Source organism: Aspergillus terreus, genomic scaffold (assembly GCF_000149615.1).
Source record: "Aspergillus terreus NIH2624 scaffold_7 genomic scaffold, whole genome shotgun sequence".
Lineage (NCBI taxonomy): Eukaryota > Fungi > Ascomycota > Eurotiomycetes > Eurotiales > Aspergillaceae > Aspergillus > Aspergillus terreus.
This window is the reverse complement of record NT_165930.1, coordinates 337,573-357,863: the sequence shown is the minus strand read 5'-3', so window position 1 is coordinate 357,863 and position 20,291 is coordinate 337,573. Positions and strand designations below refer to the sequence as shown.

Sequence of the window (20,291 nt, the reverse complement as noted above, 5' to 3'; positions counted from 1 at the left end):
AAAGACGCCTCTATAGTAGTGGGAACATGCTCAAGGCCGAGGTCACATGTATATCCTCGATGTAAACACATAATGCATCGTCCAAACGGCCCGGCTCCATGCAATTGATAACAACAAACAAAGGAAAGGCAGTGAGATCCGCGGTTTACAACAGCAATGACGGTGAGAATGCCAGGAGAACAATGTCAATCAAATAAACAGACAAAGGAAATGCCGACATAAGAAACAGGGTAAATGGAATCACAAACAACGCCACAAAGGAGATGTACATTATATCATCAACTGTGTGTTGTAGACCCGGCTACAAGTGAAACTCGAGGAGGCTGCTTGCGCCCCGTCGGGAATAGAGTGGTGCTTTGGTAGAGGTGCTTAATCGTTCACCATATCGTCCAAAGCCATCTTTTGTCGTTTGGCGGGCCGAGAGTCGCTGGTGTCCAATTCTGACGATGGCTCATTCCGCCCATGCGAGGAAGATATCGAGAGGTGTCGGGGTGTAGCCTCCGAGACAGGCGCAAGCGGTCGCGACGAGGCGTCTCCGTAGCTGAATTCACCCATTGTCTGACGCATATGGCTCGTGGGCGATATCGGGGCGATCAGTCCCTGCGCTGGAACCTGGTGTCGCTGGTCTTGCTGCAGAAACTGTTCCCGGGTGCGGGGCGACCACAGTGTCGGATATGGGTCGCTCAGTCGATGTGGGTGAGGACTGGATCCGGGGGTTGTCATTGTCGGCGGGTAGATAGGCGGAAGTCTCACAGGTGATTCCATGTACGTTTCACGGGGATCCCTGCCTGAGGGTTCACCGACTGATAGACGATGCCCCATCCTCGGATTCTCGGGGTATGAGACAGGCATTCCAAAGGATTGCTGGTATTGCGGCGGTGATGTTCCAGGCTGCAATGCTTGGTTTGTGTACGAGGAGATCGGTCGCCCCATTCCCGGAGGCATGCGAGCCGCACCTATAGCCGGGTTAAACGCAGTAGTCATCGGAATGAAGGTTGGCGGCGACGCCGCTGTCATGGACTGGATTGACCCGGAGGATGAGAATCGCCTATGACCCATGCTCCTCGGCATTGAAAGTGCAGGGTCCACAATCGGGGAATACGCCGAAGGTGGCCAGCGATGTGCTTGTGTCGGCGCAGCCCTCAGTCCTATCGCTGCGGTTGTTCCCCCTGGCATCTGAAGGTCCGTCATTGGCCGGAGTTCCCTGGAAGAAGTCGCCCTGTGCATACTGCGTCTCAGCTGGGTTCCATGCTGCTCTCCGGACGCTCCGCGACTGTCTACTTGTGCGTATGCCCGTAAGGACGCCTCTTCTGCCTTGAGCGGTGGCCTTCCTCGCTTCTTATGTGTGACATCGACGCATGTTGCCTGGCTCCTGTTTAGCACAAAGGACATTAGGAAAAACAAGCACAGCCACGACTCACCTCTTTGCCAGACAAAACGCATCTCCGGCACGGCCGGGCTGTATCACAACCCAAATGCTTCTTCTTGCAGTTCACACACGCGGACGCGACGTGTGGCTTCGTCCGTCGAGTCCCCTTTTGCGGTAAAGCTCGGGCACTGGCCGCAGATGGCGATGTCCCGAACGGGGGATGTGAGTATGCCGTTGAAGACAGTTGCGGGACCCCTGGACCGACGAGGGGTGGCGGATATCGAGACGAGAATGTGTCACTACTGGCGACCTGCGGCCGTGATATCTCATCCCCCGGCGTGGAAGCCACATGATGCGGTAAGGGCACTTGAGAAGTCGATGTCACTGGCGACTGCGTCGTAAGGATGGCACCGGGTACTCCAGCAGAGGTGGTCGTAGATGTCGTAGCTACCGAAGCTTCGACTGTCGTTATCGGTTGAGGGAGCTCTGGGTGACCAGGCCGTCGGGCAGTTCCAGACGTCTCCAGCGGGTCCTCAGCTGAGACCGAGCCGGACATGTGGCGAGGGGGTGGAAGGTCCCGAGGAGTGCACCGTCGAGCATTGGTTGATCGGGCCAGATTCAGTGGAACCCGATCTGGACCTGAGACGAATCTGGGATGTCCAAAATCTGTCGCGATAAAGGATGAAGGGGGAAGAACTAATGATTGCATCTGGTACGGTAGGCCCCCGGTGTCGATGGGAAGGCGATTGACGGTAGCAAGATGCGGACTGAATTCGAGGTTGAACAAGGCAGCATGTCCAGCACAGAGGAAGCGATCAGGATGTATAGTCAGTTGGATGCGTGATGTTCAGCCGGTAGTCATCATTAAAACTCCACGCTTGCAGTCGGAGGACTACAGGAGCTTATAATTCAGTCAGTTTGGAGCCACTATCGGAGGAGTCAAAAAAAGAAAACCAATATGTTTGGATCAGCAAGGCAAGGCCAGACCGTGGCGGGTGGTTTTCCATAGCTTCGATGGTCGCCCTCCTGGGATGATTTATTGCAGCATGGCGGGCGATCAATGGAGTCAAGGAGGTAAACCGGAGAAATACCTGAGGGTAATAGCAGAATAAAGGTAGGACCACCTTACCTTGTTTTCCATCTAAGTCACTGGGGACGGATTCTTTTTTTGGGTCTGCCTGCCTATGCTTTCTGATGTGGCCAAAAGGCAATATGGGAAAAACGGTGAACTATATCGGAAAGTGAGGCGTAATAATCCGGCGCGATCACCTTTCGTTTCCCAAAGGAGAATAAAAGGTCGGAGGAAGTTGAAGAGGGAAGCAAGAAAGAAGGGATGGAAATAGAAGTAGGGCCAGGTGTCATTCGAATATGCTTCCGTCAACACCTAGACTCAGTGTTCCTCCAAGGCTGTGCTCGGGCGTTCAGTAGTAGCTGAGAGGCTTCGGACAAAAGAACAGAAGCGATAGTCTGGTCTCTGCATTGGACGGTCCCTTTTCACATAGGGGGGAAGAAGGACGATGGCATTAACCTATTCTTGCCTTGCAGGCTATGACAGGGCTTATACCTTTCGGCAGGCCAGGACCCTGCTTGCCTGGGTTCAAAAAGGACGAGAACCGCGGGTGGGTAACCGTGGCCAGTGCAGGAGCGACTAGCAGCCGATAGACTTGATCTCCAGCATGGTAGATCTCTGATGGGGGCGTCTGTCTTTCGAGTCCTTGGGTGTAAGTTATAGCTAGTAGCTAGATAGGTTATGTGTGCTGGGGCCTGGGGGGACGAATAGCCCCAATCCTCCGGGGGCCTCTGTCACAGTGTATGAAATCCAGCCAGTCCGCGCATCATCTTCAGTGTGTGTCCTCAAGGACCATGGACCCCTTAGTGGATGGTTGCTTTTTCACCGATTTTATTTGATGGGGATTTTGGTTTATTCGTGATTATATTTTTTTTTATTTTCTTTTTTTCGTTTGGGAATATTCAATATTCCAGTATTCAAAAGTTCCTTTCTCCTTCTTCGCCCGGCCCTACTGGGGAGAGACCGTGGCTTGCATTAGAATGCACTATTAGCAATGAGGGCCGCTGTCAGTGACACCCCGAAAAGGGCTAAAACAGCTCTTGGAGAGGGGGGTGGCCGCCCGAGAGATAGGCAATGATCAGACGCCATCGTCCCAGAGGAGAAAAGACCTTCATGTGCCCGGAGAGGATGATTTTCTTCTTCTGGAATTGATTTTACCACCAGAGAGAAAAGGATTTCTCTCCCTGCGACTGGATGCCAATCAGGAGGCCAGGAAGCAAGGCAAAAAAGATTGAGCAGCGGATCGACGTGGGTGCCCGCCCGCTGCATCCATTGCCAATAGTCCCGTTCGGCAAGGATGGGGGGAGTGTGCATTCCGTCCCCATTTCGACATGGCGCTATCGAATGAGAAGGACAGCCGGGGACCTCAGAGCCAGGATTTTAAGCTTGTCCGTCCGTTCATTGGATTGAATGGGCGGCCGACTAGTTCGGTTTGTGTATCGTTGGGTTCATGGGCGTCGGGTTATGTACCCTGTAATGGCGCTGATATTGTGTCCATGGAAGCCGGAAAATCCCAGGAAATTATCCAATTGTCGTTAACTGTGGGTTTCTGCTGTTGCTTGTAGTCGTAGCGCCGTTCGCCTCGTCATGGGAGGTCAGACAGAGACCAGTCGTCTATGCCTGTGGATTCCACACCCGGGGGATTCTTGATTTTTCCGGATCGAAAGGAATCTTCCCACGCTTGGACTGACGTTGAGAGCCAATCACTTCTCTCGTCTGGTTTCTTTTTCTGGCGTTCATGGTGTATAGCCACAGCGGTTGCATAACTAGCACACCGGGACCAGCCCTCTTCAAGGCAACTCAATTTACGTGCGCTCCGGATTAAGGCTGAGCCCGTGGTCGAGGGCATGGAGATGTGACCCGTGTCATGCTTGATAGCAGCGAAACTGGTGGGATCATCTACTGCTTTCACAGTTGCCGTCCCAAGACATTATGCTAAACGACATCTGGAGTTATAAAGAGAACATTTATCGCATGAAAGCCATCATCAGGACCGATGCGATGATCATTGGTGAGACATCCCGTGGATAGCATTGTGTTCTGGAGCTGACGCCAGCTCAGCCGCCAGAGCAGTCGGAATGAGAGGCAACAAGATAGATAATTCTCCGCAGTCGGGTTGGAATGGGACCCACTGGAGCAGGCAGTGTCTGGGATCGACTGATCCGTCGATTCACTTTGTGTAAGACTATGTCATGTGTTCTTATGCGCCGCCATATGCCACCCTGAATAATGAGTGCCGATTTAAATCATGTCGGCATTTCGCGGCCAGTGCGTGTGGTCTGTTTCTCCTCCCACAAGGACGAATCCGAGTTATTGTGATTCCTTAGGGCGCTTGGGTTTCGAGATTGAGGAGCACGGCGAGCAACCAACGTGTTTGTGGACACCCGGCTTCGTGTGATGTTCTCGTTAGCCTAAGATCTATTGAAATGACCGTTGGAAGTGATCGCCGTCTACTCTGGGACCCCCTATCAGCGGCTAAGACGGCGGTGCCACACTGCGTAGACCATGCAGTGAGGTGGTCTAGGCTTCGCACTGGTGAGGGTACCCGAAGACCGTCTCTTGCGTCACGGGAGAATCAACCAGTCAAACGGCCTCGCGCTTATTGTCCGGAGTGAGGGGGTAGGCCCACGGAGGGGGATTACTACTATCGATCAAGATGTGGCTGCAGCTGTTGCGGCCTCATCGGTGGAACAGATATGAGCCTAAGTTGGTCACCTGAGCCCCGGACATTTTGCAAAAGGGGATCAACGATGGCAATCATGAAATGGCCGGTCTGATAAGAGCTAGGGGATCCACCCGAGCGATGGTGGATTGAGCACAGAGCCACAGCGCATGGCCGAGTACGGAGTACGGAGGAGCTAGTGGAGAGACCAATTAACGGTGGATTGACAAGGCTTTTCTAGTGTTTAGTGGTCCGTTAATTTGATTCTGTTCGTTTGCCCTTTTCAGGATGGGCGGGTTTCCGCTTGGGAGGTCCATAGGCAATCGGTTTGTACCGGGCCGTGGTGCTAACACCAGAAAGGAATGAGAAGAGGACCCAGCTCCGAGTTAGAGAGGCGATCATCTCGGGAAATTCTCATAGCTCCAGCGACTCGTGATCATGACGATATTGTTGACCCCTCATGGAAACCCCTATCCTGGCGATTTTTCGTATAGGAGGAGATGGCCGACCTTTGTTCCCTGTCGAATTGAAAGAAGCATAACAATAACATAACGGCGGCCAAGGTACACAGCAGCGTCAAGGCATGACACCCCATTTTGCATTCGAGCAACAACGGGAATGACGGAGATCCCCAATTACTGTGGAACATACCGCACGCGGGGACGCCAGCAAGGGACTAATGTGATTCCTCCTCAAGGAGGGGGGAAAACCAGTCGCGAGAGTTTTCCCAGCGAGAATCAGCGGTTCATGCAGCCCGGAGCGGAAGACGCCAGCACGATCTGCTTCTTAGTGGCCGGGGGACCCAGACAAATGTCAATAGTTCGGGCCACCGGCCCCAGGGCTTTAGCCTCCGTAGGGAAAAAGTAAAGAGGTGTGTGGTGGCTCCTGCGGAAGACCCGGAGTACATGACGATGCGAAAGTCGTGACGATAAGGGCCAGAGGATGCTGATAATACGTGGATGTCGTCGTCTTTCCATCCTTTCGGCATGGCTGCTGTGTTACCTCGATACCTATCCACGGGACTGCAGATGTGACCTGACTTCGGGTATCGAGTAACAGTGAGGAGGACTGATGAGTATGGGTATATCCTCGCTAAACATGATCACGAGGACTGCAAGACACACTGTGTGAATGAAGGAAGACACCGTATTCCGTACACTGTCAGTTCGGAGGGATTATCCCGATCGTTGACAGAGTCATGGTCGAGAAGAGGGAAACCATCCTGGCCGAATAGGGTTAGCGGGCCCCGTGATCCCAAACAGGCAGGGATTGGCGGCACTATTTGTCATTGTCGAGGCTCAACCAAAAGACTGTCATTAGTACTATGATTATTACTATGGAGTAGTACCACCTAGACTAACTAGTTATGTAGATACCTTAGTATTCGCTTTCACCTTCTCTATCAATATTTCCCGTCTGATCGGGACGATCCTCGCAGCTCGACCGTTTTGCTTTTTTGTCTTTGCCCCCTATTCTCCTCATGCCCCTCTCTCCATGTGGCCTGGTCATCATCGGGACGGACCCGATAGTTAGTCGTGGATCAGTTTCACTTTCCACACGGACATCCTATGGCAAAATTCGCCGGGTCCCCTTAGTCCCTTCCTCCAGATCCATTCGGTCGTCACACATCCGTCCTGCCAATGCGGATTTCGGCTACACACGAGTAATGCTCCGAGAAAGGTCCGAGTCCAGCAAAAGTTGGAATTGCATGTGGTTGCGTCCGACAGGTAATGTACCCTCGCTAACACCGTTGCTCCATTCCATGATCCCATTCGCAGGAGCTACTCCTATCTTGTGTGCATAATTGATCTGTACATAGTCTAAAGACATTTGACGGGCTCTACGGGATGCGCAGTGTCAGGTCATGTCATTGAAAGTTAAACAACCAAAGCTTCGGCCTCTTAGGGTTCATTCAACCTCGAATGATATTCAAGATCCACCCGACAAGTCAACTAACAACCTGGGAGAGTCATCGGACGGTCCATACTTGACCAGACGCTTTGGATATCTGACTGCAGTGCTCAAAAGAGTCGCTCCCTGTCAAGTTGTATCCACTACTCCCCAGAAAACTGCATTCTCTGCCGAACTGTCAATCTGGCATATTCTTCACGGAGAAAAGATGACGACCTCCGCCGACTATTGAATATCCGAGGTTCCAGAGTGCTGTGTCAACTGATCGGATCAACCATGAGCTGTTCAACAAGCTCGAGGAGGCAGTATTGGAGTTTGTCCCTACAAAGTCCATGACAAGGATGGCCTGTCATGCTGTTTCCACATCGCTGGCCCGCTGTGTAACCGGTTGCTCTCTTTATCAGCCACGCTCCTCGTGTTGACCAGCGACGCGGGAAACGGTTCAGTTGCAGAGCCCGACCCATAGCCATCCATCGCTCTACCCACAAAGTTGTTTCTATTGCTGTGATGTGCCCTGCGCGGAATCGAAATGCACGTCGGCTAATTCCTAGCATAACCGATCAAGTGTGTATTTTGCCAGAAAGTCGGTGAAGATATGACAAGTATATACGCTGATGCAATATAGCATAAGGTATCAGCGAGGGATGAACTAAATCCAGTCCATATTTTTCTTCGACCCAAACGGAGCAAAACAAGTTGGAAACCTCAACCTACACCAAAAGAAGAAAACATCGCGGGTCGGGCCGTGGAAATCTACAAAACATTCGGATGGAAGGGGTTCAATTATTGACAACCGGAGGGGAATACTGCAGTATTCTCCAGTAAATCCCGTCGCGGATGCCTCCGCAGGGTTTCCTGATGCTCACAACCGGTTTGGTGATTCGTGCCTCCGGACGAAAAGCCGATTATTGAGCCTGGCCCGGTTCTTCCTCCGCAGGCTCCATTCCTCACAGTGTTCTGCTGACTGACATCAGGTCGACCTTGCTAAACAGTTGCTAAGCCATCAACAAGCTTCATCCAATGGACCAGGCAGCATATACTCAGACCTCAAGTGCAGATACGAAGAGCACCGCGCAGAACAAAGGACACGCAACGATCCATGCCGTCGATCTCCACATCACGCATCGCAGCCCTAACAAATGATATGTAATTATTTCCCTGCCCTCCTGATCAGTCAGATTACACAACAGATGCCTACTCCGTGCGCGCATACAGAACGGTGGGCACTAAGCCGTTCCGGTCAATGGCTTAGCATCGCCGCGATCGTCTTTGCAGCCTGGGTCCCAACCGTAGCCCGAGTCACACTTCCTCGTACCTCCGCCGACAAGATCCGAGACAAACACGGCGTTGAGACTGACATATGCTAGATCAAAGGCCCACTCCATGATTGCCTTGCGTAGAAACGCCCCCTTCCAGATCCTTTACGCTGGTGCACAAGGTAAAAAAACGACAGTACCCCGGGAATATCAGGACGTAGGGGGTGTGCGGGTTCACGATGATTTCCTCCGACGCAAGTTACCTCCGCTAGCATTTTCGACACCAGGTCGGACTCGCGGAGGAAATCACCCTCCTGGTATCCTCCTTTTTACCGCATTGGAGACAAGGGCTGCGGTGGAATCCACCGGCCATCCTGCATTGACATGCGCTAGTGGCTCTTTCGATCCGTCTCGGGGATGGCAAATGTGATGGGGATGTGATATGTCTTTTATTGATTCCGAAGTGGCTCATCGGGGCCAATCAGTTGGACGGTCGGTGGATCGACTGACTGCCTTGTGGCGGAGGGTGCAGTCGTATTGCGTCCTTGCTGACATCCTGCTTGCAGGCGGCCAGATTGGGTTGACTCCTGGATTGCTTTTTTGGTGTCCATGTATCTCGCCGATGGCTGTCGTATGATCTTTGCCCGCGATGTGTAGTTATTTACTGAGGTGTTGAAGGTTGCCTGTGGTCGTTGATGACCATGATGTCGTAGATTCGACGGATGATGTACAGAGAACATGTTAATGGTATCGTTATATACAACCAACCCAAACAACTCTCCCGGTCTATTTCTTCCTCGACGGACGAGCGTTCTTCTCCCTTCTCTTCTGCTTGAGTTTCCGAGCCAACCGAATATCGTCCGTGTTCTTGATCTCGCTCTTGCCACCAGCAGCCGCACCGCCGGCCCGGGACATCTGCCGCTCCTTCGCAGCCTCGTTCTTCTTCTTTTTCTTGTAAAAGTCGTCCCGCAGAGGATCAGCCCGCTTGGGAGCCTGATCCTTGTGGTGTCGGAACCGCTTTCCTCCCATAGCCGAGTTGAGTCCGGCCGACAGACTGGTATCCTCGGCTTCACCCACGCGCGGCAGCCGGCCCAGGCGCTTGGATTTCTTCCAGGCGTCGAACTTGCCGCTGCGGAAACTGGCAGCGATCTTGGCACCGCTCTCGCCGCGCACAAGATGCTCTCCCTTCGATCCGTCCTCGTCGTTCTGCCGCGACACGTACTTCTTGTGTCGCTTATCCCAGCGCTTCATGGTGCGCGGCTCCGCGAACCCACGGGCACCTTCGTCGAGCTGTAGATCCATGGTCACGCTGCGGGAGGCTTGAGTGAAGTTGGCGTTCGTGCCGGTGTGCACACCGTAGGCGCGGTCCTCGGCCAGGTTGGTGCTGCTCGGCGTGTAGGACATGAAATACTCTGGGTTCTGGAAAGCAGCGGTGGAGTCTTTCTTCGCCTTGTCGCTCTTGGACTGGGAGTAGGAAGAGAATGTAACCTCGAGATCTGACTCGGACGCCATCGACATATTGTCGGGCACGCCGTCGGGGATATCGTCGTCAGACATGGCGTCCGGGTTACCGTTCGCTTCGCCCTCGTTGCCGCCGGATGCGTCTTCCAGGAGCTCCGACTGCTCCTCAGCCTGCGCACGCTTCTTCTTGGAGTCGAGGGTGCTGCGAACGCGCTTGATGGTGTGGAGCGCTTCTTCATTCTCGGGCTTGCCGCTGCGGCGGTTGTTCACTTCGAAGATCGTCTCCTGCGGTCTGTAGCCGCCAATGCGGGCCAGCATCTTCTCACGCTGGATCTCCATTTCAGTCTCTGCGTCTGAGAAAAGCGGGTGGATGGTGGTCCAGTGGTCCGAGCCTACTACCGATTTGGACCGCTTGGCGCTCTCCAGAGAGGCGGCGTTGCGGGTGCGCATGTACAGCTTCTCACCCTTGGTTGCGACGGTGCGCTGGGAGAAGATGTCTCGGTTGTCATCGAGAACTCGCGTGACCCACTCACAGTTCTGCGCCAGACTATCCCTAGGGAAGCCTCCGACGACTACATCTTCCGCGTAGTCGACCTGGTCTCCATGCTCGCGACCAAGGACGAGTCTCCTGCCGAGGAAGAGCTGCAGATCGAGCAGATAAGGGGCGTCGGCATCACGGACAAGACTGTAACTCCATCCCTTCCGACCGGCTCGAGCCGTACGACCGACACGGTGGACGAAGATTTTCGGTTGAGAGGGGAAGTCATAATTGATGACGTTGGCAAGAATGGGGATATCGATACCTCGAGCCGCGACGTCGGTGACGACGAGGATGTTGCTAAGGCCAGTGCGAAAGTTGTTGACCTGGATCTTACGTGCAGTCTGATCCAAAGAACCGTAGGCGTAGGACACAGCGAATCCAGCTTCACGAAGGAGGGAGTAGAGATAATCGACGTGGTGTTTTGTTGCCGCGAAAACAATGGTGGAGTGCTTCGTAGGGGATTCCTTCATGTTGACTGCTTTATCCATTTCCGATCGCTTTCGTTTCTTGGAGTTCTTCGAATCCTTGGAGTTGGCTTTTTCTTCCTGTAACCGCTGTGCAACTTCTGTAGGGCCCGTAGGCATTTTGATGACTTCATGGAGGATGTAGAGTAGGGCCCCTTCTTTGTCTGCAGACTTCACCGAGAAGAACGCATTTTGAAGGTCGGGCGAGATCTTGCTCTCGGTATCCAGACGGATGAGGGTAGGCTCCTGCAGACCGGCACGCGCAAACTCGACAAGGGACTTGGGAAGTGTGGCCGAGAAAAGAAGCGTTTGCCGGGTGGTAGGGAGACCGTGCAGAATCTCAGTCAACTGAGCCGCGAAACCCATTTCGAAAAGTCTATCGGCTTCATCGAAGACAACGTAGCGGATGCTGGACAGATCCAGGTTCATCTCCACCTTCAAATGCAGAAAACGACCAGGGGTCGCAATCACGATATCCGGGTTGCCAGCCATCATTCCGAACTGCTCTTCCAGGCTGTCTCCACCAACCAGAAGGACCGACTTCAAGTCTGTGCCTTTACCCAGCTCCTTAACAACTTTCAGCGTCTGCAACGCCAGCTCTCTCGACGGCGACAAAATCAGACCTCGCGCTCCGAATTTGCTGCTGTGGCTCTTCAACTTCTCGATCATGGGGATGACGAAGGCTGCAGTCTTTCCGGAACCCGTCCGTGCCATGCCAACCACATCACGGTCGTCCATAATCACGGGAATCGTCTTGCGCTGAATCGGGGTGGGCACAGAGAAACCTTTCCGAGTGATCGCCTTCAACAGGTTCGCGTTCAAACCCATCGCCTGGAATCCACCTCCCTTCTTGACGGTACGTCCCTTGAGGTTCGCCGCCTTCCGGTTCGCAGATGTCTGCTGCTCCGCAATAAAGGCCTCATCGTCCTCGTCGTCGTCGTCAACATTGCCGCCGAGAAAGTCGAGTTCTTGGGGAGCGGCCTTTCGTTGCGGCTTGGATTTTGTGACGGGCACCTCGTTATCGGAATCGCCGTCATTTTGGAAAAGCGCATTCGTGATGTCGAACTCATTCTCCGACATCGCCGGAGACGCCGCGCGGTGCGGCATGATGGGCGATATTGGGGTTGTGAGCTGTTGTATAGTCCAAACACACCTGTGTAGGTGGGTGGGATTGGTTAGATTAGAACCCGATTGCTTAACAGATGGTTCTAGCTTGATCGCTCCTTCAATCCATGAAAGTATCCACAAAAATAACCCACGGCAGTGTGTAGGAAGAGCAAAAGTGATTCTTTCTCCAGCCTCTGCTGTCAAATCTCGACTTTTTTTTGTCGGGCGGAGAGAAAAAGTCAAGGCGGTGAGGGATCAAGGTTGATCCGCAGGGGGATGCAAACCGAACAAACATACACTCCCCGCGACGCGTCGAACACGTCCCGAAATGGTAAAATGGCGACGATGCAGTTCACGACTCAATAATCTCGGTCTGGAATCGACAGATAACTCACTCGACAAAGACACACAACATGGGTGAGTAACACACAACATTGCGATTTCCTTTCGAAACTACGGATCTCCTCAGGCTAACTCTGCACAGATAGTGGCTACGGATATGGAGGCTCCGGCGGCGGCGGTGGTGGTGGCTTTATGGCAGGAGAGACCAGCAGCCCGTCTGGTGGAAAGGTAAGAGCCTACACGTCTCGCAGTCATCAAGCGAATCACACTAACTCCGTGTAGGGCTCATACAACAATGCCACCCTCCGACCGATCACAGTGAAACAAGCCCTCGACGCGACGCAACCATACCCCGAGGCGAGCCACCAGATCGACGGCGCCGACGTATCGAGCGTGTGTCTGGTCGGCCAAGTCCGCAACATCAGCTCCCAAAGCACGAACGTGACGTACAAGATCGACGATGGCACGGGCGAGATCGAAGTCAAGCAGTGGCTCGACTCCACGACGGCGGATACGATGGAGATGGACGAGGGCAAGGGCCCCGGGGCCCCGGGCAAGGACCAGGTCGAGCTGAACGCGTACGCGAAGATCTTCGGCAAGCTCCGATTCTTCGGCACCAAGCTGTTTGTTGTGGCGCATTCGGTGCGGCCGCTCACCAACATCAACGAGTTACATTGTCACCTGCTGGAGGCCGTCGCGGTCCATTTGTTCTTCACGCGTGGACCACCTGGCGGTGCTGGCGCGGCAGCTGGTGGTGCGGCCGGCGCGGGCGATTCGGCCATGGGTGGAATGGATGATTACAGCGCTAACAAGTCTCTGCCGGCGATGAGTGCGGTGGCGCGCAGAGTGTACAACCTTCTCAAGACCGAACCTCAGAGCAACGAGGGTCTGCATGCCCAGTTGATTGCCGCGAAATTGAGCCTCCCTATGCCGGATGTGGCGCGTGCTGGAGACGAGTTGCTTACGGCTGGTGTGATTTTCTCGACGGTGGATGAACAGACCTGGGCTATTCTGGACTACTAGACGGCTCACTTGTGTTGGTTGTCGTTTTACGATATGGGTTTTGAGCTACAGCATGTGTACGAGATCAAAATGCAGCAATATTAATGTAGGAAACATGCCAGTATAGTTCGTTTACGCCGTCTTAAAAGTTATGATGTGGTGTGCCCGGGAGAGCACCTACTCATGATGGAATGAGCTAAGGATGCAACACACTTGGATTTTACAATCTAGATACATTCTGTATATCGTCACTCAGAGACTCGTTGATAGAATCGTCAAGAATAAACACATAGCCGGCACATTGCGACAACTTTTGTTGGTATCTTTGCCAACGCTGAAATGCAAGCAAAAGCAAACGCTGATGTTAGTACATGATCATCAATAACATGTGTATATAGTGTTTCCATGCATCTAGTGCATGGAGTTTCTCTGGATAGCATCCTCAACCGAACGGTCCCAATTCGTGCGACTGAGGAAAAATGCCTCTATCAGAGACACGAGGAACAGCGCAATTGCAACACCTGTCCAGAGGCCCAGAAGGCCCCATCCCAATCCGAAAGTAGTACCGAAGCTGATGGGCATAGCTACAGCATAGTAGCAGAACAGCTGGACATAGCCGCCTACTTCCTGTCGTCCGATTCCGCGAAGGATTCCATTGCAGTTGGCGGCAAGCGCATCGAAGAGTTGGAAGGCCGCACACAGGGGCAGAATCTGAGCAACTAGCCCGATGACCTCATCGTCGGACGTGAAGAGTCGCGGAATATACGCTCGCAGGGAGGACAGGAAGAGCATATTGAGTAGTCCGACAATCACTGCACCTACCATGGTCACCTTGGCGGAAGTTTTGGCGGCGCCAACAAGCGTGGCCCCAATCAGGTTTGCTACGCGCGTACTGCCCGAGATGGACAGTGGGAACGGAATCTGGAACATGATGCTGGCAATGGTGGAAAGGATCGACTGCGCAGCGAGGGGTGTGGTGCCCAAGTATGAGGAGGCCAGCGTCAGAACCTCGAAAGCGAGGCATTCAGCTTCGACCATGACCAGCCCCGGTAGGGCGAGTCGGATCATGGGGCCCCAGTTATTGAGAGCGCGCGTGGTGAACCCGTTCCAGCACTCGGCTCCCGCAATGAAGTACACGTACAGGAACAAGAACAAGGGCATGAGGTTGTCAGTAATAGCAACAGCGATAGGGGCACCGATGAAACCCCATTGGAATTTCTAGAATGCCCACTGCGTCAGTCACATTGTTGGGTGTGGGGACGGCGTGAGGACAGTCCAAACTTACCCATACGAACAGCCAGTTCATAAATGCATTGAGGGGAGCGCAAATCAGGAGAACATAGAGACAAGCGGAGAAAAGACCCTGTGCCTGGACATATCGCTTTCCACTCTCGAACAATGCGTACCCTGGTGCACCCAGAATGACCACTTTCAGATATAGACCAGCCAACATGGCGACCTCCTTTTCAGGCACAATTCTGTTGAGGATCCGGTCTGCGAAGAACCACAGAAGGGCGATGGGTATCGTGATCGCCCAAAGGAAGTATACCATCTTCTGCATTTGCAGGCCGACCAGTTTCTTCCTTCCGGAGCCATAGGCTTGCGCACAGAGCGTATCCAAGCTAGTCGCCAGGCCTTGATAAACTAGATACGACGTTAGGGGGGAACTCGAATCCACGTGGTACACTGGTGTCACATACCTGCGTAACCCGTGATACTTGCACTCATACTCGCCAGACTAACACCTCCCAGCTCCTTCTTCCCGAGATGGCCCACAGTGAAGATACTGGCGACGGTGAGAGAATACTGGAGCAGAAAAGTGACCACCAGCGGCGCGGCGTTCTTCCCGATGACTTGCGCTTCTCGCTTCCATGTCGTGTGGATCAGACCGGCCATGACGGCTTCCTCCCACTTCCGGTCGATTTCCTCGGCATCCGGGATCTCACTTTCTGCTACACCCCGCGAAGGCCGCAGGAGGGAGGTGGTTTCTGCGGGACCTTCTTCCGTCCGGCGCCGCCTCTTCGCAGGTCCACTCGTGTCCATGACATGGTTATCGGTCAGCAGAAGCCGCTCGTCTTCAATGGCCTGGTCGCGCTCTCGCTGTGTTAGCGCTTCATGTTCCAAACGGTGCGGGACGACGGTGGCGTGCGAGACGGTGGTGAAGAAACTGGGCCGTTGATACGAGCCCGCGAGGGAATGGGGATTGGTCCCGGCTTGGGAGTTGATCGCGCGGACGGTGGAGGTCTCGGAGGCTTCATCGTCGGCGGTTAGGATGGAGCCTTCATCGTCGGCATAATTTTCTATGTCGCGGGCGATTGCGGTCTCTGCGAGGGGAGAACTCGACCGGAAGTGGCCGTGTAAGGTTTGGTCCTCGAGGGAACGCGCAGTTTGATTTCGAGCCATAGTGGGGTGATATCTAAGTAGTCAATCGGTCGTTGAGAATGGAGTGAGTTCGGCGGCTTATACACTCATGCACCGCATGGTCGATTGGAGGTGGAATGGGGAATTGATCACTCCGATGAGGAGGTATCGCAGCTCTGAGGGAGGCGGAAGAGGAGAGGCAGAGAAAGTGGGGGAACGGACTACTAGTAGTAGCAGCTATCTCGGAGGTCTTAGCGGTCGGTCGTAGAGTCATCGCATGACGCGAAGGCGGAAATTTTGCTTTAAACTCCAGGTCTGGGATGAAAGATCCGATCCACTATGGGATTGATAGAGTTCGGTGACTCATATTGCGAAGCTATAACTATACGAGTGTTCTGTCCCCGCTTCCTAACAGCAGTTATCGGAATGTGTCTCCCACGCGCTTCGAACTCGAGTGCTCCGTAGAAAGAATGCTTTATCTAACTTTAAAGAGAAGGTCGATCGAGAAAGTGACATCATTCCCGATGCGGTCTAGAGTATCATATCACGTGGACGTGTCATCGGATTAGGCAATGGAGGGTCCCCCAGAGGATCGAGCAAACATCAACGATCAAACGGAGCACTCCGATCCCCTCATGGACAAAGGTGGATTGGCCGTGGGGATGCAGAATAATGCAAACATCCGCTCTCCGTCTGCTCCCGCACTCGTACCAACTTCAGCAGTCCTTCCACCATGACCGAGTGCGTCTCCCGACAAGGCGCCGCTTCTCTGCGGCCGCCATACAACCCGCTGATCAATGTCTCGAACTCCAACCCCGTGCTGGTCGATGAGTGAGTCGACTATCTATTCCTTCGTCGCATCGCCGCCTATGCGAGCTAACACCTAACAGCCATCTCGAAGATAAGCACCACATCTTCCTCAGTCGTCCCTATTTCGGCGCCCTGCTGTTCGAAAACACCACTTCCGATGCTCGCGATCACTGCGCCAACGAGCGCACCTTCCTCTCCTGGCTCCGTCTCTCCATGTACCTGGGCATCGTCTCCATGGCCATCATCCTCTCCTTCCACTTCCAGAGCAAGCCGACCGGCCTCGAGCGTCGTATGGCGCTTCCCCTCGGCATCATCTTCTGGGTTCTGAGTCTGTCGTGTCTGGTTAACGGGTTCGCCAACTACGTCCGGACCGTGCGAAAATACAGCCACAAGGCGGCGTTGGTGCAGAGCGGATGGAAGACTCAGATGACTTTTACTGTCGTGGGGACGGTGATCCTGGGGAGTTGTATTTTGTTTCTGGCTACGGATGCGAATTCAGCCAACAGCAAGTAGATATACCCCTTGTCTTTGTTTTCGGTATTTATGAGGACATCGGCCGTAAGAATATGTCGCATATGCATTCTTTGCGTTAAATCACTGGCTAGTTCATACCATGGTATCATCGGTAAACATATTAAGAAAATGGGCCCGCTGTTGCATATAATCCCTCGCTCCGTAGCATCAAAAGACCTCTACATGCGGCGAATGGCCGTCTCGCCCTTGTACTTCTCCAGGGCAGGGGTGCCCAGATGGCTCCACCACTCGAACAGCATCGAGTTGCAGATGAGCTTGAACCAAGGCGTGAACTTCAGGCCCGGCTGCTCGAACATCTGCTTCAGCTCGTCGGCCGACACGTATCGCGTATCGCGGACTTCGTTGAGGTTCACGTCGAGATCGACATCGGCCTGGATGAAGAGGATATAGTCGACTGCAGTTGTTAGAATCTACTTCCCAACACACGCCCACAAACAAAGAAGTCCAAACGTTAAGGGACAGACATACTCTCGTGTTCGCCCCATTTGCCATCGCTAGGGGCCTTGTAGTGGATCCGCGTGAAGAACTCGAACTTGTCGATGGGCACCTGCTCCGGCTTGATGCCCAGCTCGTGGTTCAGTTTCCGCTGCGCGGCGCGCTTCACGCCCAGCACAGCGGCGTCCAGCTCCGCGCCGGTCTCGCCCGGCACACCCAGCGGGTGCGAGCAGCAAGTGTTCGTCCACATGTCCGGGAAGGTGATCTTTTCGGTGGCGCGCTGTTGCAGAAGCAGGCGCTTGTTGGAATCGAAGAGGAAAACGGAGAAGGCGCGGTGGAGGAGACCGCGGTCGATGTTGGTCATCAGATGGCCTGTGGTCGTCGGTCAGGATGAGGCTTTGTCTAGGCATCGGGGGTGACAGAAAGGGGGGTAATAGTAGCAAGGGGAGGAATCGGCAGGGCGTTCGTCATTGGACGCATAAAACGTACAGGTCTTCTTGCTGGCGCTTCCAATAGGCTTGTCATCATCGTCCAGAACAATGCACACCTCCTCCATCAGCCGCACCTGTTCCTCGTCGTAGCCAGCGAGATCGGCGGAGTCCTGCGCCGAACTTCCATTGGCGGTGGGGAGGACTTCGCGGGCGAGCGATGTGTCGACGTCGGGGAAAAGGGAGGCGACATTATCCGCCGTGATACGGGGCGGCATGGTGACGGTTGTGGTGGCCATTATAAGAATTCGAGATCGAGTCTGGGGATGACAGGAGGCGGGGTGGCACCAGTTTGGAGGGGGAAATCGGCGTGTATTTATCCCTTGCCCGCCAGGGTCCCGCGAGACAAAACTTATCGGGCGGTGAATCCTAGCAGAACGTTGCCCGCCTCAACTTTTCGGTGTATCGTAAACGTCCCTCGACCAGCTGTCTTACATGCAGTTCAGCTCATGCGAGCCTTATGAATCGGCATCGATCGATTCTGCAGGCCAGCCTCGACCCGTCAGACACAAAGGAACAATGCCCCAGATCCGATCAGACTGTCATCACAACCTCCCGGACACCTCAAGGCTGCACAATGCCTAACCTGACGAGGCCAATTGCATATATCGTAGCCATCGATTGGCGCAAAGCGTCCGATGGCTTGTTTGTCTCACGCCTCCTTGCGTCATGAATGGGCACGAGTCGGCTGAGTTCGGTGCGAACGCAACCGCATCCTGGTTGCTCCATGCCGGTCTGCAGAGATATCGATACCTGCAGGATACTCGAAGTTGGAGGCATATTGTTCCACCCACAGACATGTGATAGGATCGTTGTCGTACCCTCGAGACATGCATTCAGCTGTTTTTGACGAATGCCTGGAAAGGAGTTGCTGAGATCGCCTTTCGGATATATTGTCAGTTCGTCGGATTGCTAGACTCTAGCTGTAGATATCGTCTCAGATTGAATATGGGGCGTTCCGTCTGAGGTGGTAGAGTACTCAAGACGTGTTGTCCATGAATTCGATGCGTAAGTAGACCAATAGACCTTCGGTAAATTAGTTTTAGGGACAATCTTCATTCTTCAGGGTGCCCTAAGTATTCTAGTCGCCCTCAAGCCAAGTAAGTACCAAGATCATGGTCGATCATTCATCTCGAATGTTTGTAGGGAGTAGGAGTAGATATCTCCCGAGCTCAGCTCCTTCGGCCACAGATTTACCCATATGACCACGCGAATCAAGAACGAAGCAAGACCAAAAGAACCTCCAAGCACTAATCACAAAAATACGTAAGAGAACATCGATCACTCCCCCAGAAAAGGAAATAAACCACGAACGAACCAATAATAATTACGGAGTAAAACAAATAGGCACTCCTAGGTAGCTACCTAGGCAGAACCCCTATGGCTCTGGCTGCTTAGCCGGGGGAAACGAAGCTCGGTCAGGCTAGCAGTTAGCGGCATGGTCCGTCTGTCGCGAACTCCTGACCCGCCCGGAACGGGGGGATGTAATTTCCCTGGGCGTCGCTACTGGCCCCCCAAGTCTGAAGCTGGGGGAACGGTTCGGCCGAGGATTCCTTCCGGAGCTCGCTGCTTTCGTTGTTTACTTTGTTCCACAGGTATAAACTTACCATATCCGAAGCTGATTTCACAGCCCTGTGGTATATACGCGTTCGGATTCCCACGAACAGCATTGGGAAAGAGCTGAAAAGAGCGTCTAGCCCCACCGCTAGGCGATTTGTGCTGATAATCACATCTCTTGTGCGGTACCTATCGCCCGGAGATAGCCCGCTGGCCCGCTCAACAACAGGTACTAACTAGTTAGCTACGGGGTATCGTTATTAGTCTGTCGGGTCCAGGCCGGCCTCCGTCCCCGGGGAATGAAAGAAACCCATCCTGATCCACCGGCCTAAGCATTCGATCATCCTCCCTGTCTCATCTAAGTGGTCACAGTGCGACCGCCATCGTCGCAACTCAGGGTCTAGCCAGAGGTGGAATGGATTCACAAAGCACAAGTAGATGCGCGCGGCGGAATAACCGGGATGCGATCCTAGTGCCAGTGGGTCAAGATATCTTTGTCCATGGAAAGTCAGAAAGACACTTAGCTACACATGGTGGCCAGCTTCCGTGAGTCAGGCTTCCATCCCGTGCTCACTTCAGCCTAGATCAGCCTTGTCACCTTCATGTTATCGTGTAATTTGACTACCCTCGTCTAGACCAATCGAGTTTCGGGCATATTAGAAGGGGGATAAGATGTTCAGATTGAGCAGTTGAGCAGAAATGTGTTATACCCCAACGCCGAAACAAGGCCTCCCAAGTGATTGCAGCATGGGCCCGCCATGCCCAGATGACTAGTCTATGCATGACAAATGCCATGTCGATCTAACAGCGTTCCATGTCCAGGACCGGAAACTCGTAGCAATAAACAGAAAATGCATAAGGTGAATGAAACCCGACATCAGCCCATATAACACAACATATCATAAGCGTGTGCCCCGGCACT

The 20,291-nt window shown here is 53.6% G+C and overlaps 6 protein-coding genes across 6 annotated transcripts; 2 read left to right on the top strand and 4 right to left on the bottom strand.

Annotated features, from left to right (window-relative positions):
- Nucleotides 1-369: 369 nt before the first annotated feature.
- sclB (putative C6 transcription factor) lies at nucleotides 370-1,925 on the bottom strand (the record flags this gene model as incomplete). The annotated part of the gene is made up of 2 exons (XM_001214235.1): nucleotides 370-1,365; nucleotides 1,422-1,925. The coding sequence occupies 2 exons, from the start codon at nucleotides 1,923-1,925 to the stop codon at nucleotides 370-372; spliced, it is 1,500 nt and encodes a 499-aa protein (XP_001214235.1).
- Nucleotides 1,926-9,053: 7,128 nt separating this feature from the next.
- ATEG_05056 (ATP-dependent RNA helicase DBP10) lies at nucleotides 9,054-11,840 on the bottom strand (the record flags this gene model as incomplete). The annotated part of the gene is made up of 1 exon (XM_001214234.1): nucleotides 9,054-11,840. The coding sequence occupies one exon, from the start codon at nucleotides 11,838-11,840 to the stop codon at nucleotides 9,054-9,056; it is 2,787 nt and encodes a 928-aa protein (XP_001214234.1).
- A 413-nt stretch (nucleotides 11,841-12,253) lies between these two features.
- On the top strand, nucleotides 12,254-13,205 carry ATEG_05055 (putative replication factor-a protein; the record flags this gene model as incomplete). The annotated part of the gene is made up of 3 exons (XM_001214233.1): nucleotides 12,254-12,257; nucleotides 12,325-12,410; nucleotides 12,465-13,205. The coding sequence occupies 3 exons, from the start codon at nucleotides 12,254-12,256 to the stop codon at nucleotides 13,203-13,205; spliced, it is 831 nt and encodes a 276-aa protein (XP_001214233.1).
- Nucleotides 13,206-13,595: 390 nt separating this feature from the next.
- ATEG_05054 (MATE family efflux transporter) lies at nucleotides 13,596-15,587 on the bottom strand (the record flags this gene model as incomplete). The annotated part of the gene is made up of 3 exons (XM_001214232.1): nucleotides 13,596-14,402; nucleotides 14,470-14,828; nucleotides 14,885-15,587. The coding sequence occupies 3 exons, from the start codon at nucleotides 15,585-15,587 to the stop codon at nucleotides 13,596-13,598; spliced, it is 1,869 nt and encodes a 622-aa protein (XP_001214232.1).
- A 691-nt stretch (nucleotides 15,588-16,278) lies between these two features.
- ATEG_05053 (DUF202 domain-containing protein) lies at nucleotides 16,279-16,868 on the top strand (the record flags this gene model as incomplete). The annotated part of the gene is made up of 2 exons (XM_001214231.1): nucleotides 16,279-16,376; nucleotides 16,436-16,868. The coding sequence occupies 2 exons, from the start codon at nucleotides 16,279-16,281 to the stop codon at nucleotides 16,866-16,868; spliced, it is 531 nt and encodes a 176-aa protein (XP_001214231.1).
- A 179-nt stretch (nucleotides 16,869-17,047) lies between these two features.
- Nucleotides 17,048-18,030, bottom strand: idi1 (isopentenyl-diphosphate delta-isomerase IDI1; the record flags this gene model as incomplete). Its single annotated transcript, XM_001214230.1, has 3 exons — nucleotides 17,048-17,283; nucleotides 17,358-17,696; nucleotides 17,814-18,030. The coding sequence occupies 3 exons, from the start codon at nucleotides 18,028-18,030 to the stop codon at nucleotides 17,048-17,050; spliced, it is 792 nt and encodes a 263-aa protein (XP_001214230.1).
- Nucleotides 18,031-20,291: the final 2,261 nt, after the last annotated feature.